The sequence below is a fragment of the Lepus europaeus genome, chromosome 1 (assembly GCF_033115175.1).
Source record: "Lepus europaeus isolate LE1 chromosome 1, mLepTim1.pri, whole genome shotgun sequence".
NCBI lineage: Eukaryota > Metazoa > Chordata > Mammalia > Lagomorpha > Leporidae > Lepus > Lepus europaeus.
The window spans coordinates 172,957,943-172,985,438 of NC_084827.1; the positions used below are offsets into that span (position 1 = coordinate 172,957,943).

General features: G+C 40.5%; 1 protein-coding gene across 1 annotated transcript in view; it reads left to right on the forward strand.

Annotated features, from left to right (window-relative positions):
* The window catches only part of DAW1 (dynein assembly factor with WD repeats 1), a 92,917-nt gene that overhangs the window by 43,104 nt on the left and 22,317 nt on the right, over positions 1 to 27,496 (forward strand). Inside the window, exons 6-10 of the mRNA XM_062202279.1 lie at positions 6,996 to 7,095; positions 8,576 to 8,683; positions 10,696 to 10,802; positions 11,678 to 11,780; positions 17,009 to 17,123. Of these exons, the coding sequence (XP_062058263.1) occupies positions 6,996 to 7,095; positions 8,576 to 8,683; positions 10,696 to 10,802; positions 11,678 to 11,780; positions 17,009 to 17,123 (533 nt within the window). The remainder of the gene's footprint in view (positions 1 to 6,995; positions 7,096 to 8,575; positions 8,684 to 10,695; positions 10,803 to 11,677; positions 11,781 to 17,008; positions 17,124 to 27,496) is intronic.

Here is a 27,496-nt window from a genome sequence, read left to right on the forward strand (position 1 = left end):
TTTATCATTAAACCATGCCTCTGTGGTTTTGTGGAGTGTCTGCAATTTCAGTGAATACCAAGTGGCGTGTGCTGGGTGTGGTCAGGGAACTCTGTTCATGCTCTAGCATGAGGCAAGGACACAGGGTAACACCTCAGTTGGGCATGGTAGATCTCTTGCTAACAGAAGGAAGGGAATGGTCACCCTGTTGATGTGATTGCACTCTCACCCATTCTCCACGGTGAACAATGGATTTTACTTTCCAGTGCGTGTGATTCTCATCCATGCTGCTGTATGAACTGCACAAGTAATCTGTGCAGTCCACACTCCAAGAGCGGATCCTGAAGCAATGACCTGTCCCAGGCAAGCAGGGAGCTCTGAGCATGTGGCGCCACCCACAGTGATTGCCCAGAGATCCAACTACACCCTGAATCCTCTTGTGCAGCCACCAAGTCCCCACAGTTTCAGCACACAAGGCTTCCATAGTTGCTGGGTACAGAGGTTCCACTCTGTCCCACCAGCCTTTCTGGTCCACAGAGAGGCAGATGTTCCCTGAGCCAACAGTCCGTAGGTGCCCCGCCTAGGTGGCTTGAGCCCTGGAGCCTGTGTATGTTATGAGGCTGGGGGCACTTCACAGTCCTACATGGGCACCCAGCCCTGTCTTTTCTCCTAGCCAGGCTCAAAGTCAGTGGGGACGGCAGATTTTTCCCTCCACTAGAATTTGGATCACACACATACACAAAAAGCCACTTGCCGAATGTTGCCCTCTCCCTGCCACTGCCACCAGTACTGCTGAGAAGATGTGCCCTATCTCAGCCAGTTGCTGTTTTCACACACAAGGGCTTCTGCAGCTGCCACCCAAGCCTAAAATGGCACCTTCCCTTTTTCAGCTGGGTGCCAAGAGCTGTTGTGAGGAGGATGGGGTGAGAGAAAACGTAACTCCTTTACTTCCACAGGGTCCGTGGGTACCCTCTTGCCTCTAGGGCACCAGACTGGATTCATGACATGCTCTCCCTCTGGCTATATCACCATAGGCCTATGCGGTTTGGTCTCACCTCCATCTCTAAGCTGCCTCCCACTGTGGCTCTCTGCTGCTTACTGTGTCGTGTGTGTGTTTGTGTCACACGTCTGCACCCTCACACAGTTCCACAGCATTCCTCTTCCTGCTGTAGAAATACCACTGTGGTTTTCTCTAATTCACCCCTGAGAGTGCACTTCCTACACTTCTTTTTAAACTATTTATCCATAACCTAGCTTAGTACATCATTCCCTATCCAGCTATCTTGGAATCCCAGATTTTCTGGCTTCACATTTTTTTGCAATGATGACTATCTTTCTGTGTTCCTGTTTATAGCACATCCTTAAGCACCATTTATAAGGCTAGACGAGTGGTGACAATTTCTTTCAATTTCTGTTTGTTATGGAAGGTCATTATTTCACTTTCATTCATAAGAATGAAGTAAAGTATTCTGAGTTGACAGCTTTTTTATTTTAAGACTTGGACTATGTCTCTCCATTCTCTCTTAGCCTATAGAGTTTCTGATGAGAATTCAGCTGTGAGTCTAATTGGAGATCCTCTGAAAGTAATCTGGTGTTTCTCTCATGCACATTTTAGAATCTTTATGTTTTACTGTTGAAAACTTGACTATAATATGTCATGATGAAGATCTTTTCAGGGCCGGTGCTTTGGCATAGTGGGTGAGACCACCACCTGCAGTGCTGGCATTCCCTGGGGGCACTAGTTTGAGACCTGGCCTCTCCACTTCTGATCAGCTCTTTGCTATGGCCTGGGGAAGCAATAGAAGATGACCCAGGTCCTTGGGTCCCTGCACCCACGTGGGAAACTTGGAGAAAGCTCCTGGCTCCTGGCTTCAAATCAATGCAACTCTAGCCATTGCAGCCAATTGGGGAGTGCACCAGTGGATGGAAAACCTCTCTCTCTCTCTCTCTCTCTCTCTCTCTGCCTCTCCTTCTCCCTCTGTGTAACTCTGACTTTCAAATAAACAAGTCTTTTTCAAAAAAAGATCTTTTTGGGTCATTTCTATTAGAAGTTCTTTGTGACTCATGTACTTGGATATCCCTTTCTTTCTCCAGATTAAGGAAGTTTTTGTTATTATCTCATTGAATAGACCTTCTAATCCATTCTCTCTTTCCATACCTTCAGGAACTCCCAAGACCCATATGTTGTGTCATATGATAGTATCCCATGAATCTTGAACATTGTCTTTAATTTTTCTAATTTTCTTTTTTTGGTCTGACTGAGATATTTCCAAAGATTTGATTTCTAGTTTGGATATTCTTTTACCCCATCAAGTCTGTTGTTAAGGTTTTCCACTGTATTTTTTATTTGACATATTGAATTCTTCATTTCTAATCTTTCAGTTTGATTTCTCTTCAAAATCTTAATTTCATGGGAAAATATTTCATCTATGTTATGTGTAGATTTCTTTAACTCACAAATTTGCTTCTCATTGCTTCAGAGTAATCCTATGATCATACCTTTGAATTCCCTTTCAAGCATTTCATTAATCTCTTCATCTTCACATTCTAATATTAAAGTACTGTTTTGTTCCATTGGAGGAGTCATGTTGTCTTCCTTATTCTTGTTTCTTGAATATCTGCATTTATTTTTAGGCATTTGTGGAGATACTTGTTGATTTCTCCTCTGATAGATTTTATCTTTGAACTATGCTTCTGTGGCTTAGTGGAGTGCCTGCTGAGGCATGTTCTGGGTGTGACCAGGGTGTTCTGGGGTGAGCTCCACTGTGGGGTGAGTATCCAGGGTGACACCCAAGTTGGCCTCCTTAGATCTCTGTTGTCCTCATGGGAGATGGTATGATCTTATCTGTTGGTATAATCATACCCCTTCCTCCTCTTCTCCAAGGTGACCAATGACCAGAGTTAGCCCACAGTGGGTACAGCCCCAATCCATGATGGCACATGAACTGCACAAAGGATCTGTGTGGTCCTCAGTATGAGCAAGGAACCCTCTACAGTGACCCATAGTAGGCTGTCAGAGAGTTCTGAGCTTCTAACGCCAGACACAGTGATTGCCCATAGACCCAGCTGTACCTTGTGCCCTATCATGCAGTCACAGAATTCCCATGTCACAGTGCACGAGGCTCCAGCAGTCATGGGGTACAGAGAATCTTCTCAGTGCTGGGAGCCTTTCTTGTCTGTGGATAGTGCAGAGATATTACTAGAACCAGTTGCATCTAGGCCCTCCACTTTGGCAGTTTGAGCTCTGGAGCTTAGCCTGTGATAAGTTGACAGGGTGGAGGGGGACACCTCACAATCCTGTCTGTGCCCAGTACCCAGTCAACCCTCCCAGCCAGACTCAAAGTCAGCAGGGAATGTGGCTTTTTCCCTTTGGTAAAATCCCCTGGTCACATGTGTGCACAAGAGCCATCACAGCCTCTCTTTGTGTCAAAATGTCACCATCTACCCACTAGTTGCAGGGCACCTTTGTAAGAGAATGAGAAGAAAGAAATGTGCATTTCTTTCACTGGTTTGAGTGAGTACCCTACCCCCTTTTCAGTAGGGTTTGAGGCCATACTTAAAGACAGTGTGGTCTTCATGGCTCTGCCTCAGGTAATATGCTGAGTGGCATGGGCACCTGCTGTCTGCTCCCACCTTGCTAAAGCTGGCATTGCCTTCATGTGTTTTGTTCCTGCTCATCGTCCCACATCCACACCTTCCATGATGCTCCACAGGGTCCCTCTTCCTTCTGTAGAATTTCCACTACAAACTTCCCCCCGACTCTCCCATGGGAATGTACTTCCTCTGCTTTTCTTCTGCTATTCCTCCTGGTCATAAGCAGCATATCTTTCCCCTCTTCAGCCATCTTGGAATCTCCTCTCATCCATTTTAAAGAAAATAAAACCAGGAAGGGCGAGGTCGGATAGAATTTATGTAAGACACACGACACACTCCGATTAAGTGACTCATAGTCAAAGAAAGGGCCTTGGCCTCTTGTCAAAAGATTGAAAGTGAATGTGTATTTGTATATAATTGAGTAAAAAATTTAAGAGTATGAATCTTTTTTCATGATTGCCCACTTTAAATGACTTTTTCCATTAATGAAGCTTGTTCAATAAAAATGGCTAATTTACTATAGAATTATGATGACTAGAACAAAACAACAAATGGTTTACACATTAAAAGGAGGAAGAGATCACTGTGGTTTATGCTGGTTAGAATCTTATTTTTTTATTTTTAAAGATGTATTTACTTATTTGAAGGGCAGAGTTGCAGAAAGAGAGTTGCAGAAAGAGTGAGTGAGGGAGATATTATTTCATCCCTTCTTTCACTCCCTAAATGGATGCAATGGCAGAAGCTGGGACAATCTGAAGCCAGGAATCTGGAGCTTCTTCCATGTCTCCCACATGGGTGCAGGGGCCCAAGGACTTGGGTTGCTCTGTTCTTCAGGTGCACTAGCAGGGAGCTCGATTGGAAGTGGAGTAGCTGAGACTCAAACTGGTACCCAAATGGGATGCTAGCACCACAAGCTACAGCTTTACCTACTGTGCTACAGCTTCTCCTCTGGTTACAGTCTTTAAAAGTGGTGTGGGGGCCGGTGCCACGGCTCACTTGGCTAATCCTCCGCCTGTGGCACTGGCACACCGGGTTCTAATCCTGGTTGGGGTGCCAGATTCTGTCCCGGTTGCTCCTCTTCCAGTACAGCTCTCTGCTGTGGCCAGGGAGTGCAGTGGAGGATGGCCCAAGTGCTTGGGCCCTGCACCTGCATGGGAGACCAGGAGAAGTACCTGGCTCCTGGCTTCGGATTGGTGCAGTGCGCCAGCCATTGCGGCCATTTGTGGGGTGAACCAACGGAAAAAGGAAGACCTTTCTCTGTGTGTCTCTCTCTCTCACTGTCTAACTCTGCCTGTCCAAAATAAATAAATAAACTTTAAAAGTGGTGTGGGTTAAAGCTTAAGCCTGAAGGAGGGGAAGAGTGGAGAGGACACTCAAGTGCAGGAACTCCAGCAACCTATCCTTTTAAGGGGTGGGGACTCAACTGGGTATGCTCAGCAACCAGTTTACTCTAGTGGCCACCGTGGAGAAGCAGAAGTGGGTGAGGTCAGAGCCTTGTGTGGAACTTAAAACTCTCATTGAACTGAGCTGCTATCAAAGGTTTCTGAACAGAAGAGTGGAACAATGGAAGTTCTGTTTAGAAGGATTGTTCTGACAGAGAGAAAGGGTCAGAGGGTTTGCAGGTGGGAAGAAACAGGTGCCCAGGAGGTCAGGAGGCAGATAAAGTGACATGCTCAGGGGATAATGAAAGCTCTGGCATGGTGGCAGAGGGAATAGAGGAATTTTTTTAAAAACGGATGCACTCAGAGTAGAAATTTTATACTGCAATTTAAAAATGATATTTATGTTTCTAGTGTCATATCTTTCAAAAATGCATAACATTTCAAATACATTTCAAAATACTTCCCAAAACACAGTCATTGTAATGGCATAATGAAACTTAATTTGTACATTAAAATGATTAATTTTTCCAATTAACTTGCACAAAATTTATCTTTGATCTATGTATTGTTACATTACTGAGAATGACAATTTTTATGATACTTTATTATACCAACTTGTGGAAAGACTTTACTGAAATTACAAATGACATTTTACTTCCAGTATAATTCCTGCTTTCATTGCATTACAGTGCTACTTATGGATAATATCTAAAATATAATACTATATCCTTAATAGCCTACTTAATAGAGATAGTATTTTTGAGTGTTTTTTCTGGAGGTGGAGAGGTAAGTAGTACTATTTGGCCATTTGATGGATTCCATTTGGAACTTCCGGTGAAAAACCCTCCTGTTCTGTTAGTTCCTCCAGTCTGAGGATTCACGTATGCACAAAAGCAGTATTTTCATTGCTCTGTGTTCAGGGCACTCAGCTTCAGTGACATGAGTTCAAGACGGCCATGAAAGAATGACAGGAAATGTTCTTGTGCACAGCAGGGAAAGAAAAGGGAGACAGGAAGGGAGAGAAAGAGAGAAAGGGAGAGAGAGAGAGAGAAAGGGAGAGATAAAGGGGGAGAGAGAGAAAAGGTGGGGAGAAAGAGAAAGAGAAAGGGAGGGGGAGAGAGAAAAAGAGGAACTTTAATCGGTTTAGTGTATCTCTTTTATACATTGGGTTAAGGTAAGATTTGATTCAATAAAATAATTCTAAAAATATTGACATTAGTAATATCTTTTATAACTTGGTATATTATACTTGTAGAGAAGCTTGTGTTGGAACAGAAATTGGCCAAGAAACAATTGCAGTTTGAAGCTGATTATATTTGAGAGGCAGGAAAGATGGAAAAATAGAGTGAGAGATAAAGAACTCACAGGCCTTTAAGCTTATCTTGAGCAGAAGCTGGCAAAGAGCAGTAGCTGATGGAGAATGCCCTAGACTGGTTGCCAAAGGAGAGAAAACAGTTCAGAGACAGTGTGTAACAAACCTACCTTTGAGTTGGGTAGGTGTAGCCAAGACAAGCTGTCCCTGGAGTATTGAAAGAAAGGATACTGCTTTTCTTTAGTAATAAAGTCTAGAAAAACACATTGTGAGTAGCCTGGGGACAGGGGAGAGAAATCAGATATCAGGGTTAGTGTGGATACATGTAAATTCTGTAAGTCTGTTGGGCACTTATAAATTGCTTTAGGATATATAGTTTGGGTCTTAAGAGCCCTTATACTTTTGAACAGTGGACCTGCACTGTACATGAAAACCCAATTGGATGAACATTTGATGACTTGCAATAAAGGACAGTATGGGTTGGAGTGAAAGAAAAGATTGTAGTTCCAAGATCAAAGACTAGGCAGGATCATCTACTTTTACCCCTTTCATGTTGACACTAGTTCTGCCTCACAGAACTTGTTGTTGTGATCCACTGAATTAAATGAATGATTGTTTATCATTTTAAAAGTGAAGTGAATTTCTAAGTAGAGATCCCTGTGGTAATACCTCAGTGCATCATATCATGTTTTTAAAATCTATATTCCTATATTCCTTTTAAATCGTAGTGACAAAATTGCTACTGGATCCTTTGATAAGACTTGTAAACTGTGGAGTGTGGAAACAGGGAAATGTTACCATACCTTTAGAGGTCATACGGCAGAAATTGTGAGTATATTCACCATTTTATTATATTTTTTGTTCTTATTTTTTATAAAAATTATAAAAGTCATTCTACCTTTATCATTTATTTTCAAATTCATCCTCAGTATTTTTAGGCTGCATGTATTTTTACATGGTGATGTTGATATATTCTAAAGCCACGTAATTTTTCATAGCTTGCAGCTACCATGCTTTGACTTAGGAAACGTTGATGTGATAAATATATGAGTATAATATTCAACCTGACTTTTTTCATTTTTTTAATGCACTGACTCAGTAAGTGAAAATAAAGTTATTAAAATAGCATTTTTTATATTGTGAAATATTTAGGCTATTATTTCTGGATATTATGCAAACTCAAGTTATCAAAAACAGTATGATACCCTAGAGAGCTTTCACTATTGGGAAGCCCTCGCCCTGGCAAGTGTTCAGAGGAGAGGCGCAGCTGCAGCACCCGCTTGAGAACTGAGGTGTCCTTGCACAATTAGAGCAGAACTTCCTTACCTTCTGCTGTGGTGGCACAGAATTTGCCAATGTGGATGTGCAGAGTCGTGGGTGAGCTGTCTGGTAGGCAAGGGCAGGCAAGGATCCCTGGTGCTGACCAGCTGCTTGGGGTAAAGGACTCAAAGCCTTGGCACACCTATAACTCACTGAGTTCCAGATGATAAGGTGTGAGTGATTGAAGCAGGAGAGTTAGGCAGGGCCATATTTCGATGTTTAGAGGGTGCTATGCCATGTTAAAGAATTTTTACTTCATGTAGGCAATGCCACACTGTTGAGATTTTCAGCAGCGAGTGGTATTGCTAACTTTGCTGTTGGGGCAGAGTTTTTATTTTGGGGGTGTGAAGGAGAAATGGGAAGTAGGTAAGATCAGAGATACAGGCCAGTATGAAATCTTGATGTTTTTCAAATGATAGACGGTGAAGGCCTGTGGTAAGGCAGATTAGGAGAATGCTAGCGATGTTATGGGAGTGAACAGATTAGGACTTGTTACCGAGTATGAGGCACAAGGAAAAGGAGATTGTTCCCCATTTTGGGACTGGGTGATTGACAGTGATACCACTTCAGGCCATTTAGGACATGGAATTGACATAGTCAATTGCTCAGTCCTTAATGAGCGAGGGAGTATGGCTGGAAGAACTGTAAAGGCAGCAGCAGCAAAGATGAGAGCCAGGTATCTTGAATCTCAAAGGAGATGGATTTTGCTATTTTTTTATTCTTGTTTTTCTGTGGTCTGGGAGTGGCAAGGAAACCCATATTCCCCTGAGGCTGAGCTAGGTGATGTGAGAGAACAGGCAGAAGAGACTGCTTCAGGATTCAACCTGAGGACAGTGAGTTATTCATATTTGGTGTTTGGTTGAGTATTTATTTGTATAACGAATCCACCATAATTTGCTAAGGTAATTGCATCTTTAAGCTTCTCCACATATAATCAACAATTTGAAGGTCTGTCTTCCTAACACATCTTTCATCTCTTGTAATTTAGGTGTGTTTGACATTTAACCCACAAAGCACATTGGTGGCCACGGGAAGTATGGACACAACAGTCAAATTGTGGGATGTTCAGAATGGAGAGGAGGTGTTCACTTTAACAGTATGTCAACAAACCTTTCATTTGTGTGTGTGTGTGTGTTTTTTTTTTTTTTGCAATTTTCATTAAATGAGCTCTAAAGTAGACATTTTTGAACAACTGGCTTCCAAACTATAGTTGAAGTGTACTCCAGGTGGTTTGCTGGCTATTTCAGAAAACTGGGGTAGGAGTGCTGGAGAAGTCAGATAAGCATGTTGTTTTGATGAACTTTGATCTGCGAAGCACACACAAACACAGCTGAGAACCCCTCATTCTCTGTCTGGCTGAAAGTAAAGTAGGTGGAGGCTGACACTTTTTGGAAGAGGCAGAAACTACAGAACCGTGCCAGAGGATAGCTTGGAGAGATGATGGCACTCTGCTCCACCTACCAGACTTGGAACTCCCCTGTACTGAAAAGCCTGAAGTGACAAGGGCAGATGACCAGAGGTGAACAAGTCCAGGGGCACTGCCCACAGAGTGCTGGGAGTGTAGATGCTGGTCAGTCACCACTGCATGCCCAGTTGCTTCCTGGGAACTGCTGCCCCTCCCTCGCCTCCCCAGGTCATCCCACCCCAGCCCGAGTCACCACACCAAAAGTAGGATGATTCTGTGTTGTGGTCAGTGGAAACCACTGGATGGGAAATTGGATTCCTTGCATTTTCACAGTTACAAATGAATTGAAAATAAACAATCCTTTTCCTATGAAAGTTAAAAATGGACTAAATAAAAGAGTTTAAAAACCCTACCATTGAAAGAATATCACCATGGCGTTTCTTTTTCGTGTGTACCTAGCATTATTAATATAAGCATACTGTTTCCCATCTCAGTTCTCATCATTTCGTGGGACACTTCTTACTGCCACGTTGCTTTCAGGCAAAAACGGAGGTAAAAGCCCCTATTGGTGCCCACAGTCTCCCTTTAAACCACTGCTCTCACTGCCTGTGCCTGCGAAGGCTGCGCGCAGTGAGCCCTGCTCTGAGCACGGCCGGTGGCAGCAAGACAACCTTGGGTCGTGTGTTCAGATGCTGATGTCCGTGTCCTGTCACATTTTTCACCTGTAATCAACCCAAGAATCAATTTATAAATGGACTTTTGTAAGTCTTTGTTTATTTAGAAATACAATGATGTTAATGTACTAAAATAATTAGGAAAGTGAGAGTGGTTATCCAAGAAAGGCCCTCTTATCAGAATCACAGACTCTGCTACGGGGAAGGGTTTCCTGGCATTCTCTCCTACGGTTTGATTCCTTAGCACAAGACCATAACCACACGAGTCAGGCAAACTCCAGGTGTTTATTAATCTGTGCCATGACAAATTACCTTAAAATTTTCCGTTTTCAAAGCTGTTAACTCTATTTCATACACATTTGTTGCCTACTGTCTCTTCTTATCCCACAAACTACATGGCACCTTTTGGTGTATTCAAGACAGTGTGAAAGAGGCCCTCTAATTTTCTAAAACATAGCCTCTCCCTTTCTTCTTTCTTTTTTTTTTTCAGAAAAGAGTTTTATTGAGTTAAAATAAAGATGCTTTAATTAATGCAATTATTTTTAGTAAACTTAGAGAACTGAACAACCATCACCAAATATAGTTCCAAAACATTTTCCTTTGAAAAAATTTGATTCAGTTGTTTAATGTATTTGAAAGGCAGAGAGAGAGAGAGAGAGGGAGATTTGCATCCCACATCAGAGTGCCCGGATTTGAGTCTTGGCTCCTGATTCCAGGTTCCTTCTATTGTATACCCCGGGACACAGCAGGATGGCTCAAGTAGTTGAGTCCCTACCCCCATGTGGGAGACCCAATTGGAGATCCTGGAGCTGTTGCAAGCATTCTCTCTCTCTCTCTCTCTCTCTCTCTCTCTCTCTCTCTCTGTCTCTCTCTCTCTCTCTCTCTCTCTCTCCCTTTTGCCCATTTGTAGTCCTCTCCACTCTTCCCCTACAGGTTGGCCTCTCTCACTTCCTTTTAGCTATGGTATTATGTACTTGTAGAAAATGTTGCCTCTACAGGTCTGTGTGACAATGTCTGCCTTTTTTGTAGGGACACTCTGCTGAAATCATCTCCTTATCCTTTAACACTTCAGGAAGCAGAATCGTCACGGGGTCTCTTGACCACACGGTGGCAGTGTGGGATACCGACACCGGAAAGTAATGCACCACCCTTAAGAGCTTTAAAATCCTGGAACCGGAGGGTTAAGGAGGCACTCTGTCCCATTAACTGTGTGTCAGACTCCATAGCAATAGGACAAATTGAAAAAAAGTAAATTAATTCGGTCTTTAATGATATTTTTGACTCACAAAAATGTGCTTTCTTGTAATTCTGAGCAAATAATGCCAGAGAGCAATAAAAAGGGAGAAAGTTTGCAACAGCATGGCTATCTAGCTGTGATTGATTCCATGTATTGTATAATCAAATTTTAATAGTTTGTCATCATGGTGGGCAATGCATAACATGAATAAATAAAACTCATAGTTAATTTCCCAAATTCAATTTAGTCCAAGAAATTCAATTTCCTTCCTAATATTTTTTTGGTCCTAGTTACTAAGATGCTAACTAAATTAGAATATTTGTGTTGGAAAACTATTCTTGGATTTGTCTGCATTTTGATAGAGGGGCTAATTATGAAGGGTACCGTCCAAGATATATGAACAAGAAATGAGAGAGAAGGAATAACTTTCAGTTATTTGATGAGTAATTTCTAAATAGCCAAGGGTCCATTTATCTGGTGTAGAATACTTCTAGAAATTCAGACTGCCTTTACTGTTTGTTACCCATTTGTTTTTGAAGTATTGTATTAAGTAATGTTATCTTTGATTATTAAAAATTTAGATATGTTTCTGTTGAAATGAAATTAGTAACCTCCTGCTGGGCTGTTGTGGAGCTACTCTTGTTTTAACCACAAAGCTGTTGTTTTGTAAGCAAAACAAATTTTAGATTGGCTCACACAGATGGATTTTCCTTTGTTAATGGAGTCTATTTATGAAAAAATATTTTTTCACTTTTAATAATTTCAATTTTTCAGAAAAGTGTATACCTTAATTGGTCACTGTGCTGAGATTAGCAGTGCCTTATTCAATTGGGATAGCTCTCTGATATTAACTGGCTCTATGGACAAAACCTGCATGGTGAGTTCAAGAAATATCTTGGCTGTATGTTGTGTCTGTACTTTATGCTATGTCAGATACTCACTGTAACATCAACAAATTTCAAAGGAGGTATAAAATGAAGATAGTAATTTGTAAGTGATTATTTGCAGTTTTTTATTTTTTTTATTTTTATTTTTTTAACTTTTATTTAATGAATATAAATTTCCAGTGTACAGCTTATGGATTACAATGGCTTCCCCCTCCCATAACTTCCCTCCCACCCGCAACCCTCCCCTCTCCCACTCCCTCTCCCCTTCCATTTGCATCAAGATTCATTTTCAATTCTCTTTATATACAGAAGATCAATTTAGTATAAAGGTTTCAACAGTTTGCACCCACATAGAAACACAAAGTGAAACATACTGTTGGAGTACTAGTTATAGCATTAAATCAAAATGTGCAGCACATTAAGGACAGAGATCCCACATGAGGAGCAAGTGCACAGTGGCTCCTGTTGTTGACCCAACAAATTGACACTCTAGTTTATGGCGCCAGTAACCATCCTAGGCTGTCGTCATGAGTTGCCAAGGCTATGGAAGCCTTCCAAGTTTGCCGACTCTGCTCATATTTAGACAAGGTCATAAAAGACAGAGTGAGGATAGTAACCAATGATCCTAAGAGTGGCATTTACCAGGTTTGAACAATTATACAGCATTAAGTGGGGAAGAGGACCATCAGTACACACAGGTTGGGAGTAGAGCCATTGGTGGTAGAGTAGAGGTTATGATTACAAAGGAATGAGGCCCAAGTACACTAGACAGGGCCTAGAACAAAGGACAGAGTCATTATTAGAGGAGCTAAGAAAGGTGCTGTCTAAGCTACAAGTAATTTTTCTGATTGAGAGGCAAATAGAACCTATTAGAAGGGGCTTGATAATAATCTGGTGGGCTTTAGGCCTTGTAAATTCAGAGGCCCAGACCTATCTATCTCTTCACATGGGGTATATCCTAAGGGAGGTGTGAACCTCTTAGGGGAAGGCACTCTGTTGACTTTCATTACTTGGCTGGCCTGGGAGGAGAGCTGGCCAGGTAAAGGCAGGGGGCTTCTCTAACAAGAAATTTACAGTTCTGCCTGCAATGTTGCTGACCCTACTTGACCATCCCCTCAGCTGCAGTGGTCACTTTGGAAGTTGGGCTGAGTGAAGGGCTTTTCAGCTTAGAGCCAATAAGATCTGTGGCTCTGACCTGGGCATCTTTCGACTCCAGGGCAGGTCCATTTCCAGTGATCCAACTCTTGGCAGAGCTGCGAGGGCTCTTCACAAGCTGATTTCTGCTGAAGCCCAGGCTTACCACATTGAAAGCCACTGCAGTGGACTGGCCTGTTGGGTCTCCTAGAGGGCAGATCACTGTACAGATCAGCCATTAATAGGCCTGCCACCCATTGCTTCTGATGCCGAGCTTTCTTTTCCTCCTGGTTTGTGTTAAAGCAGACCAGAGGATGCAAGTCAAGGGAGTGCCCGAGTCCCATCTCTAATCTTCGGTGGCCTGAACTACAAGTCTATAGTCACAGGCATGTTCTGTAGTAGTTTTTCTAAGGTAGACAATGCCCATGAGGAAAATTATATTCTCACTTTAAAACTTTCTTTCCCTTTCGTCTGAAAGGGAGGTTTTTTCTACTTACTGTATACTTCGCTGATGGCGAAGTGAATCTAGCTATGAGATTATTATTTAAGTTCTTATTGTGGCTATGCTATTACAGAAACATGTTAGCCATCTCTTTTATAAGGTCTAAAGAGTAAATTGTGCGTCCTACAGATTCCTTCATAATAGAATTAGTTTCCTACCTTGAAGAGAATAGAGAAATGAAAGAACAAGTTGGGCTTAGAATAGAGAAATGAGGGAGCAAGTCCTAGATCGCTTGCTGACAATAGCAATATCACATGAATACTTAGCAAACCGTTTCAACCATTAGATAACAACTTAAGAAAACATTTACCAGAAGGTCCAATGCCTTCTATAAATTTTAAGAATCATGAATTTGGAAACACCTCTTAAATATCTAACATGGTGTAGTTTGTTTAACCAGTAAACTTAAGCACAACCATCTAAAATGTTTTTAGTTTCTTTCTACCAACACGTTTAAAACATATGATACACAGATTCAGGTCACACGAATTAAAATGTATCTTTGATTGATTTTAGCAGCTTAAATTTATGGACAATCTTATCTATTAGCCATTTAAAATAAAACTCTTAATAAAATTTCCCCATGTGGACATACAATATGTACACACATATAACATAGCATAATAGACCAATATAGCAATTTTAATAATAGCTTTTAAAATCTTTAAATCTTTTTGTAGATTGCCAATTGATTTGAATTCTTTTTTGTTTTTAGTAACCTCAGTTAACCATACTTTCTCTCAGTTAGTACTGTTCATACATTATTGTCTTCATCTGTTTACAGAGCCATCCCAAAGTACTGAATACAATAAAAGTGGCTGGAAAAAGTCCATAGGAACCTATAGGAGGACAGCTAAACACAGAACCAACAACGCTTTAGTTTTATGAGCAGCACATCATATATAACTATGGATGACAAAAGACTTTAAGTCGCCATGTTTAAAATTATAAACACATCAACCAACAAGAGGCACTTGCCTACTTCACAGTATTTTTGAAAGCACCTGTAGGATTTTACAAGTATTTAACCCTTTAGGCCTCTGGAGCTTTCTCATTAAGATAACTATCATGTCTAGTAACACAAGATCATTAGACTTTTTAATTCTCAAACATTTGTATTAATAGCATTTTCCATTATAGAAACTTAAAGTCTGGTACCACATCACATCTTGACAGTTTTTTTATTTTTTAAAACTTTATTTATTTATTTGAGAAGCAGAATTACAGAGAGAAGGAGAGACAGAGAGAGTTCTTCCATCTGCTGATTCACTCCTCAAATGGCTGCAATGGCTAGAGCTGGGCTGGTCTGAAGCCAGGAGCCAGGAACCTCCTCCTCATCTCCCACGTGGGAGCAGGGACCCAAGCATTGGAGCCATCTTCAACTGCCCTCCCTTGCCCTAAGCAGAGAGCTGGATTGGAATAAGAGCAGCCAGGATACAAACTGGTGCCCATGTGGGATGCCAGTGCTGCAGGCAGAGGTTTAACCTGCTATGTCACAGTGCTGGCCCCTGTAATTTTTTAAATTTCAGATTTTGTATTTTCTATTTGAGATAGTTATGAAGTAGTAAAATAATTTCAGTTGCAATACATACTTCAGAGACTTTATTGGAAAAGGCACATTATTTTTATTCAGTGTCCTACTGTTCACTTACTGAACTTCTACTAGGGTGGCCCTCAATGAGCTTCAAATACAAAGTTTCCCCAACTCTAAGTTTCTGCACTTTAAAAAAACAGTTCCTTTGCTTCTTAAAACTTGAACATATGAAAACGTACATGAGATATTTGTCTTTTTGTGTCTGACTTATTTCGTATACCATAGTAATATTGAGTTCCATCCATTTTGTTAAATGTCAGGATTTCATTTTTCAAAAGTGATTTATTTATTTGGAAGGCAGAGAGACATGTGTGAGCTTGAGAAAAAGATAGAAAGAGAGAAAGAGAGAGAGAGAGAGAGAGAGAGAGAGAGAGAGAGAGGGAGAGAGAGAGAGAGAGAGAGAGAGAGAGAGAGAGAGAGAAAGAATGAATGTGAATTTCTTCTGCCAGTTCACTCCCCAAATGGCCACATCAGCCAGGGCTGGGCCAGGCCAAAACCAAGAGTGAGGACTCCATCTGGATCTCCCACATGAGTGGCAGGGGTCCAAGCACTTTGGTCATCTTCCACTGGTTTCCCAAGCACATTAGTAGTAAGCTGGACTGAAAGTAGAGCACCTGGTACTTGAACCGTCACTCTGAAATAGGATGGCAGCCTTGCAAGTTATGACCTAACCCACTGTGCCATAGTACCAGCCCCTAATTCTTTTTTATGGCTGAATAATATCCCATTGTGTATGTGTATACATGCATATGTGTGTATATATCTATATATGTATATATATCACATTTCTTTATCTGTTCATCCAGTGATCTGCACTTAGGTTGATTCTGTATCTTGGCTAAAGTGAATAATGCTGCAATAAACACAGGATTGCAAGTATCTCTTTTATGAAAAACATATGTCAATATGAACTTAGAACAGTGATTACTAGAGGTTGTGAATGGAAGAAGTAGAGTGAATAGAAGGAAGGTGAGTAATGGGCACCAAGACACAGTTAGATTGAAGTAATAGATTCTGCTGTTGGATAACACAGTAGGGAGACCATAGATCACTATAATGTGTTATGTGCTATATAAAGAATTGGAAGGGAGGAGCCACTAACCTTCAAGTATTAAAGAAAGATGGGGGCCAGCACCATGGCTCACTTGGTTAATCCTCTGCCTGTGGCGCTGGCATCCCACATGGGTGCCAGTTCTAGTCCCAGCTGCTCCTCTTCCAGTCCAGCTCTCTGCTGTGGCCCGGGAAGGCAGTGGAGGATGGCCCAAGTACTTGAGCCCTGCACCCGCATGGGAGACCAGGAGGAAGCACCTGGCTCCTGGCTTTGGATCGGTGTAGCGCCAGCCTTAGCAGCCATTTGGGGGTGAACAAATAGAAGGAAGACCTTTTGTCTCTGTCTCTCTCTTTCTATCTAACTCTATCTGTCAAATAAAATAAAATAAAATAAAAGTTATTTAAAAAGATGGTGAAATGTAGATACTGATTACCTGATTACACAGTATGCTTGTGTTTAAATATTGCATTGTGCTTCATAAAGCTGTACAAGTACTACATGTTAACAAATAATTTAAAAATAAGATAAAAAGAGTCACTAAGAGTTTATACTCTGGTATTATAATTTTATTATATGTTAAATGCATTATAATCTTATAATGTACTTTTCATTTTCTGGCATTGTAGTTTTAGATCAAGCCTGTTATCATTTTATGTACTTCCTATAAAGTGGACACTTCCACTCCAATCAGTAAAACACATACCTGGAGACTTTTCTTTTCCTAAGGTAAAACTTTGTGTCCAAAGTTTAACTTGCTGGATGATTGGCTGTGGTTTCTGGCTGTGAATTAATGTAAAAGTACCTGAACATGAGAGAATTATACATGTGATTTTTGACATGGCTATTTAGCCATGGGAAGTCATGAAGACTACTGACCATCTTCATACTTTAGATAAAAAATAATGGTATTTTTTTTGCTTGGTTTTTAAAATCACAGCTGTGGGATGCTACAAGTGGAAAGTGTGTAGCAACCTTAATGGGACATGATGAAAAAATCCTGGACAGCTGCTTTGATTCTACAGGAAAGCTTTTTGCAACATCTTCGGTTGATGGTAGGCAGTCTGTTTATTTATGCATTTAATTCACAAGTGGTTTATGCTTTGCTTGATAAACAAGTATGGTTCTTGACTACAGGTCATCTCCCTGATGACCAGCGTTGATGGAAACTGTATTCATATATACCTCTTCTCCATGGTGACCACAAATGTCACTATCATATGCCTATGTAATATTCTGATAACCACAGGTGAATGTTATACAGTGCCAGAGTCACCTTTTGGGTAATCACCTATAAATATATGTGTGATCATTACCATATCTCTGGTAAATATCTCTGGTGCCATCATCTGGTCGTGGAGATCATGTTTGAGCTTGACTATCTGGCCCTCATCAACTGAAGATCACTGATGTGCTGTACAAATCTGCCTCATCCCCTTTGTTACCACATTGCTGCTCCACATGTCTGCTGAATCCCTGTGATAAACATCTATGATGGCTGTGACAAATGCTATCTTTTCTGCTTACTACTTTAGATTCTACACTATATCCATGTCACCTTATTGATAACCATATATTGTGTTAAACTAGTTTTGACTCAATTCCATGAAGGTCACATGTTATACTACACTTTATCTGTCATATCCCTGTTGATCCTCTGTGACATTGCATTGTGTCGGCCTCATCTGAAGGCAATATATTATTCTACATTGTATTTATACTATCTCTTTGAACATCGTGTATTGTGCTACACTATATTTTTACCTATCCCTTTTAAACCATGTCTGATTTAGGGCTTATCATATCCTTGATAACTATGTATGACAATCCAACATCTATGTTACCTCTTTGGCGAATATCATAAGGTAATATGTCTATATCACCTCCTGATTAGCAACTAAGATACTATATTAATATTCATCATTTTTTGATGACCAAGTATATGTGATTGTCTGATATGTGTGATCATAGACTATACTTGCATCATCTTTTTAAAGACTCTCTGTGATGTTACACTGTGCCTGCATTATATCTTCAACTGTCATACATATGATGTATACTGTGCTTGCTTTATATTCTTGATAACCAAGCATTACCCAAAACCATGAATCATCTTGCTAACAAACTTGCCTCACTGTATGTATCATTTCATTGAAAGGCACATGCAATGTTACACAATATCTGTGTCTTCTCATTTACATTGCCGTGTACCAGTATACTACTATGCATACAACATGCCGTAGATAATATTTTATGATACTAAACAATGGACCATCACCATGAAAATAATTTATGATGCTATACTATGTGTCCTCTTTTTGGCAACCACATGTGATTATTTGATGTGTTTCTGCTATTTCCAGGCAAGTCAGTACCAGGCTGTTTTGATGTATGCTGATCTGTGGTATGACTTGAAATCTGATATTGCGATGACTCCAGCTTTGTTTTTGTTGTATAAGGCTGCTTCAGCTATTCAGGGTCTCTTGTGCTTCTTATTAATTTTAGCATAATTTTTTTTCTAGGTCTGTGAAGGATGTCATTGATATTTTGATTGGGATCACATTGATCTGTAAATTGCTTTCTGTTGTATGGACATTTTGATGAAATTAATTCTTCCAATCTATGAGCATGGAAGATTTTTCCATTTTCAAATATATTCTCTATTTCTTTTTTTAATGTTTTGTAATTTTCATCATAGACATCTTTGACATCCTTGGTTAAATTTATTCCAAGGGATTTAATTCTTTTTGGAGCTATTGTGAATGGGACTGATCTTAAAAGTTCTGTCCCAGCATGGCATTATCCATGTACACAAAGTCCTGTATGGTGCTCAGTCACCTCCCAGCCAGGCTGAAAGTCAGTGGGGACTGCGAGTTTTTCCATCCACTAGAATCTCTGGATCACACACATGTACACAAGAGCCACTGGCCAAATGTTCTCTCCCTTCCACTGCTGCCAGTACTGCTGAGAAGAGGGCATCTGGTCTCAGCCAGTTGCTGTGTGGGCATGCTAAGGCTTTCACAGCTGCTGTCCACACCCAAAATGGTGCCTGCCCTTCCTCAGCCGGGCAGTGAGTGCTGTTGAGAGGAAGTTAGGGTGAGACAAACGTGTTCCCTCTACTTCCAATTGTGTCTGTGGGCAGCTGCTCCAGTCCATACTCACGCCATGCTCTCCTTCTGGAGATAACACCATGGGTTGCTGCAGTCCAGTCTCCCTTCCATCTCCAAGCTGCCACCTGCTCCAGCTCTCAGCTGCTGCAGTCATGTGTTGTGTCCATGGCGTTCCTCTTCCTCTTATAGCACTTTCAGTGTGATTTTCTCTCCAATTATCCTGACAGTGCACTTCCTACTTTTTTTTTTTTTTTTTTTTTTTTTTTTTTTTTACTATTTATACCTAGCCTAGTGCAGTATGTTGTTCCCTAATCCGCCACCTTCTACATATTGGATCAGGACATTTTATGACCAAGGGCTGAAAAAGACAATGTCCTGGTTCAAGTAGAAAAAATGAAGTTGATTTTCACTCACTTTTGTGTTCTATCTGATCCCTCAAGGTGTTGGATTGTGCCTACCCACAATGGTGTTATTGCATCTTTACTGCGTCTAATATCCTCATAGACACACCCAGAAATAATATTTTTCCAACTAGTTAGGTATCCCTTATTCCACTCAAGTTAACACAGAGATTGATCATCACAGTGCTACACTGTTTCTGTGTCATATACTGATACTTCCATTTCTGTGTTATCACTGTCACAACCAAAATGATGCAGCACCATTTTGGGCCATCTTTTTGACAACTGTGTAGGAAATAGACCTACATCTCATCTAGTACTTGACAGTGGATGAAGCTATATTGTGTTTGTGTATTTTTTAGTAATAATATGTGATGGACTATTATAGGTAATCTCTGTGATAACTGTGTATTACGATTTTTCTTGCCATCTCCTTAACATCTATGTATGATGTTACACGATATCTGTGAACTATTGCCTAGCACTTGTAGGTCTATTCTATGACTGCATTATCTCTTTGATGACTGTATTAAATTGCTAGGGCTACCATAGCACAATACCACAGACTGAGTGACTTAAACAACAGAAATTTATTTTCTCAAAATTTTGGAGGTCAGAGGGTGAGAATGAGAAGTCAGCAGGACTGATTTATTCTGAGGTCTGTAGACAGCTGTTGTTTTCCTGTGTTTTCATTTTTTTATCCTACTGCACATGTATGTGTCCTAATCTCTTCTTATAAGGATACCTGTTATATTGGATTAGAGCATACCTTGATGACCTCATTTGATTTAATTACATTTTTTGACATACCCAAATACAGCCACATTCTTATGTACTAGGAATTAGAATTTCAACGTATGAATTTTGGGAGGATACAGTTCAGCCCCAATTAGTGTATATGACAAACTTCATGATTTCACCTTTTGCCTGAAGATTGTGTATTATTTTATATCTTCATCTTTTGAATCCAGTTATATTGCACCATGTCTTTAAAAAGGACTGGATTAGCGGGCTCCATGGCTCACTTGGCTAATCCTCCGCCTGCGGTGCCGGCACACCGGGTTCTAGTCCCAACTGGGGCACTGGATTCTGTCCCGGTTGCTCCTCTTCCAGTCCAGCTCTCTGCTGTGGCCCGGGAAGGCAGTGGAGGATGCCCCAAGTGCTTGGGCCCTGCACCCGCATGGGAGACCAGGAGGAAGCACCTGGCTCCTGGCTTCGGATCGGTGTAGCACACCAGCCGTAGCGGCCATTGGGGGGGTGAATCAACGGAAGGAAGACCTTTCCCTCTCTCTCTCTCTCTCTCTCTCTCTCTCACTGTCTAACGCTGCCTGTCAAAATAAATAAATAAATAAATAAGGACTCACTCACTTACATTAAAAAAAAAAGGACTGGACTAAAATCTTTTGACAACAGAGTCTAGATGTTTAAGGTTGCTGCAGTGAGTCTACTTCATTTCCCTGATGACCATTTATTTTTTCAGAGTGTTTTCATAACCTACTTGATGACAACTTATGATTCTCTACAATGTCTGTGACATCACCTTGATCACTATGTATACTCTTTCTGTACACTTTTTCTATTGTATATGATGCTTTACAATATGTGTGTTATATTCCCGATAAACATGAATGATGTTGATGTATCTCATCATCACATTGAAGGTCTTTTATGCAATTTTACTGTTTTTACTCATTCTTTGATTTCACAAGTGCAGCTGTTTTATATCTCTGAGTTTTATTTCTGATGACAATGTTTACGACCGCACTGATTCATGTTTCTTAGGACTATGTATGCTGCCTCACTCATGAAATCTAAGACCCTTATGTTGGGTCATTTGGTAGTATCCCATAGATCTCCAAAACTGTTTTTTATTTTTCTAATTTCCTCTTCATTTTTTTGGTCTGATTGCAAAATTTCCTAAGATTTGTCTTCTAACTTGGATATTCTTTCTTCTGCCTCACTAATTGTTGTTAAGGCATTCCACTGCATTTTTAAATTTGTTTTATTGAATTATTCATTTCCAATATTTCATTTTTATTTCTCTTTAAAATATCAATTTCATGAGAAATATTTTCATTCGTGTAATGTACAGATTTCTTAATTTTTGGATTTGCTTCTGATTACTTTTTTAAATTTATTTATTTGACAGAGTTATAGAAGGTAAGAGAGAGAGACAGAGAGAAAGGTCTTCTTTCCGTTGATTCACCCCCCAAATCACCGCCACAGCCAGCACGCTGCGCCAATCCAAAGCCAGGAGCCAGCTTCTTCCTGGTCTCCCATGCGGGTACAGGGGCCCAAGCACTTGGGCCATTCTCCACTGCCCTCCCAGGCCACAGCAGAGAGCTGGACTGGAAGAGGAGCAACCGGGACAAAACTGGTGCCCCAACTGGGACTAGAACCTGGGGTGCTGGTGCTGCAGGCGGAGGATTAGCCTAGTGAGCCACGGCGCTGGTCTTGAATTCCATTTCTGGCATTTATTCAGTTTCTTCATTTTCATAATCTAGTACTGAAGTGTTGTTGTGTTCCTTTGAGGGTGTCATGCTGTCTTCCTTATTCTTATTTCTTTAATTGCTGTATTTATTTTTAGGCATTTATGGAGAAACTTGTTGTTTTGTATTTTTTTTTCCTGTGATGGCTTTTATCTTTGGAATATGAATCTGTGGATTATTGTATTGGAGTGACTACTCCTTCAATGAATACCCTTAGGTGTGTGCTGGATGTGGCCACAGAGCTCTGTTCAGCACTCCAGGGTGAGGGGAATGTCCAAGGTGATTCCCAAATTGGGCATGGTAAATTTCTCTCTCTCTCTCTCTCTTTTTCTCTCTCTTTTAACCATAGGGGAGGTTTGTTCAGCTCTGTTGTCATAGTCTCATTAGTCTCATGCTCACCTTCTTTCCTCCAAGGAGACCGATGCCAGGATACTAGCCCTAGTGGTTACAATATTCATCCACACTGCCACAAGAAGCACACAAAGGAACTGTTTAGCCCTTTGGTGTGAGCATGGATCCCACAGCAATTATGCTCACTAAGGAATCAGGGGACCCCAAAATGTGGAGCTGCCCGCAGTAACTGCCCAAAGACCCAACCACACCCTTGCCCTCACATGCAGCCACAGTGTTTTCACAGTCCCAGCACACAAGGCACCCAGTCACAAGCACCCAGTCCCCTGTCAATTCTCCCAACCAGAGTCAGGTGTCTCTACTCGGCTAGTTGCTGGGTGTGCAGAAATGAGCTGTAGCAGCTGTCATGTATATCCAAAACACACTCGCCTGCTCTGGGCTAGTTACAGGACACCAGTGCCAGGTTTCAGGGAGAGAGAAACATGCTCCCCTCTTTTTTCCTCTAGGTTGGCAAGTAGACTGTCCCATACAGGGCTCCAAGCCAGGCTCACGCCAGGCTCATCCTGCAGCTTTATCACAGTGGCTTCGGCTGTTTCAATTTGGTCTCACCTCACTCTCCACAGCTGGTGCTTAGGCTCTTGGCTGATGGAGTCCTGAATTGTGCACATCCATTCTTTTCATGTAGATCTACAATGTCTTTCTAATTTGTGAGGAGTTTCCTCTGCTTGTTTCTAACTCTTCCCTGAGGTTTTACTCTCTCCAAATTTTTTGGCTATCTTCCCCTAGACTAGAACAGTAAGCTCCCTCTATATTCTGCCATATTGGTGCCTCTTTGTAAATCCTACACTATTTTTTGGTCATTTTCTTTACAGTTACAATCATATATGAGCATATATAGTACCTGTATAACCTCCTAGATAACAAGGTTTCATGCAATCTTAAGGTTCATCTTCTAGAACCATGCATAATAGCATACTGAGGATCATGTCTGCCAGTGATGATATACAGTGTTACTTGCTGTCTGGATCATTTTGATATCGCCATATATTACACCATTATATCTGTATGATAGACTTCATAGCCATGTGTGATGCTCTGCTATGTGCATTTTATTTCTTTGCTAACCATGAATTATGCTGCACTATGTGTGGTCGCCTTTAATAACAATATATTGTGCTTCAGTATTTATGAGTCACCACCTTAACAACCACTTGTGATGTTATACTCTGTGTGTGTCAATTATGTTGACCACAAACATGCTTTTCTTTGTGTGATCCTGTCATTGATAATTACATATAAGATCTTATTATTTATGGATCATCTCTTATAGCAATGTATGATGCTATAATATAGGCTTTATCTGTGAATAAAACCTACAGTGCTACATTTGCCTATGTCATCTCTGATATCCATGCATGATGCTATGCTGTGTATCATTTTTACTTACCCATGTGTGATGCTTCCCTGCATGTGTTATTCCACTGATAACCATGTGATTCTATGTGTGAGTGATTTCCATTATAACTATGCATGATTCTGAAATAAGTCTCCATGAAGTCCCTGTATACCACATACCATCACTACCCTATGCATATAGCATCATGATGATCAGCTATCGTACTATACATTGTGTCATCTCCCTGATGATCGTATGAGTATAAGGCATGTCTTCTGCCTGAAGGTTGCCTATTACATTTTTCTTATCTTGTTAAAACTAATGATGCTGCACTCAGTCTTCATGAAGACCTTGATCAAGGACTATTCTATATCCATGTCTATGACATGACCTAGGGATGTATGTACTATGTTGCAATTGCATGCTTCGTCTTTCTGGTGTTCACTTCTTTTATAAAAGGAAATTATTATCATCTCTGATGATTTTTTAAAATTCTCTACTATGTATGTACTTTCTCATTCATAACTAAGCATAATGAAGTACCATGAATAATTTACTTAATGTCTATTTATGATGCTTTACTCAGTCTGCATCAACATTACCTCCATATAAAATGTTACACATGAATTGTCATCTCTTTGAATTCCCTTTATGATGTTATACACATTTCCATCATCTCCATATCACCCAAATGAAACTATATTGTGCATGTCTAACCCTGTTGAACTTATATTCCACTACCCTAGGTTTGATTCTTTCTGATGACCATTATGCTGATATAGTATGTCTATATAATCTCAAAAAGACAATATGTCATTATTCATGGTAACTGTGGGATTTCTTTGAAAATTATGCATCTCTATAGATGCATGTCTCTTGGAATCACATGTGATGTTATCCTGTGCTTCTCATCTCTGTGTGATACTATACTACTTATATATCAACTCCCTGTTAATAATACTTGATGCTATAATATAGATTAAATACTTTATGGCTTTGAGAGGGAGTCAGAGAGATAGAGATAGAAAGAGAGAGAGAGTGCACGTGCGAGAGAGAGAGAGAAGAATTCACTGAATTATGTCTGCATGATATATGACAATCATGATGTTGCTATGTAAAGTGTGCATTTTTCCAATTTCAGGTGAAATTAAAATTATTTTTTCTATAAATTATTGCAAGTCTTTTCAATGTTACAATATTTCTGTGGCATCTGTTTGATGACTCCATGGGACCTTTTATCACATCTGTGTTTCCTTCATTTTTTAAATAACCATAAGTAATGCTGTACTATGTGTGCATCACCTTTTTTGATCAAAAAGATGATGCTATGCTAAGTTCTCATCATCTTCATAATCATGCATAACCCTGGAATCTTTATCCTCATTCTGATTCTATACTAAGGTTCATGCTGGGTCATTTCCCTAAGCAGCATTTATGATGCCACAGTATGTCTGTATCATAAACTTGAAAACTATGATAGTTTTGTTTTATTAGATGTATCATCTCCTCGGTCACTACAAATGATGCTATACAATGTCTACAAAATGTCAATTGCCTCTTATAACCAAGGATGATGCTGTGCTGTTTGTCTCTGCCACTTAGGATTCTACACTAAGTCACCATATTATATTCCTGTATGTTGTCATTCTGTGTAATCTCTTTGAAAACCATGCATGATGTTACTCTGTGCATTTTGTTTCTAAGGTTGCATAAGATACCGTGCCTAACTATGTCATCTCCCTTATGTTCACATGTGACACAACTGTGTCTCATCTTACTGAGGGCCATTTATGAGGATACACAAAGTCTACTTCTTCTCTATGAACATGCAGTGTGGTACATTATATCACAGTCATCAGCTTGAAAACCACCCACAACAATACAATGGGGTTTTGTTGAGTTCTTGAAATTCATGTTGGGTTCTATACCATATCTTTCTTATCTATGGGATGACCACTTATGATACCATACTATATTTTAATTATCTCTTTTATTATAATGTATTACTCTGTTTGCATCACCTCACCATCACACATTACCACTAAGAACTGTACTATATATATATATATATATATATAGTATATATATATAGTATATATATAGTATAGTATATATATATAGTATATATATATAGTACATATATATATGTACATATATATATGTATATATATATATATGATATCTCAGTCAGTTGTCTTCGTTGCTCTACTATGTATACATCATCTTGATGACCACATATGATTATATATCATTATTGTGGTAATCTTCTTCCATTGCACAACTTCATGTATAGCATTTCACTGATATGTGTTGTCTCTGCCAGTCACATGGATGATGTGTCTGCTTCATATCCTTGATTGTCATATATGATTCAGTGTTATAGGTAATCTTCATGTTCAATAGTTTCATGCTACACTTTGTATTGAATGTATTATCTTTTTTTAAAAGATTTATTTTATTTATTTGAAAGATAGAGTTACAGAGAGAGGTAGAGACAGAGAGAGGTCTTCCATCTGCTGGTTCACTCCCCTAATGGCTGCAATGGCCAGAGATGCACCGATCTGAAGCCAGGAGCCAGGAACTTCTTCCGGGTCTCCCACATGGGTTCAGGGGCCCAAGGACTTGGGCCATCTTCTACTGCTTTCCTAGGCCATAGCAGAGAGCTGGATTGGAAGAGGAACAACTGCAACTAGAACCGGCACTCATATGGGATACCGGTGCTTCAGGCCAGGGCTTTTACCCACTATGCCACAGCTCGGCCCCAAATGTATTATCTTTTAACATACTGTATATGATGCTACATTATAAGTTTCTCAGCTCTTTGATAGCCATGATTTTTTAAATAAAGATTTTATTTATTTGAAAGGAAGAGGGAGAGGGGAAAAGTATATATATATATGTGTGTGTGTGTGTGTGTGTGTGTATATATATATATATATATAGAGAGAGAGAGAGAGAGAGAGAGAGAGAGAGAGAGAGAGAAATCTTTAATCTGCTGCTGCTGCTTCACTTTCTAAATGGCTGCAACAACCAGGACTAGTCCAGGCCAAATCAGAAACCCAGAGTTCCATCTGGGTCTCCCACATTGGTGGCAAGAGCCCAAGCACTTGGGCCATCTTCATCTGCTTCCCAAGGTACATTAGCAGGGACCAGGATCAGAAGTGGTACGGCTGGTGCCGCAGCTCACTAGGCTCATCCTCCGCCTTGCGGCGCCGGCACACTGGGTTCTAGTCCCGGTCGGGGTGCTGGATTCTGTCCCGGTTGCCCCTCTTCCAGGCCAGCTCTCTGCTGTGGCCAGGGAGTGCAGTGGAGGATGGCCCAAGTGCTTGGGCCCTGCACCCCATGGGAGACCAGGAGAGGCGCCTGGCTCCTGGCTTTGGATCAGCGCCGGCCGCGGTGGCCATTGGAGGGTGAACCAACGGCAAAGGAAGACCTTTCTCTCTGTCTCTCTCTCTCACTGTCCACTCTGCCTGTCAAAAAGAAGAAGAAGAAGAAGAAGAAGAAGAAGAAGAAGAAGAAGAAGAAGAAGAAGAAGAAGAAGAAGAAGAAGAGGTACAACAGGACCCAAACCAGTTCTCCAATATGGGATACCAACCTAGCAAGCAGTGGCTGAACCCACTATATGATAAGCCTGGTCCATATTTGATGCTATTGTACCATGAGTAAATTCCCTGATGAAAA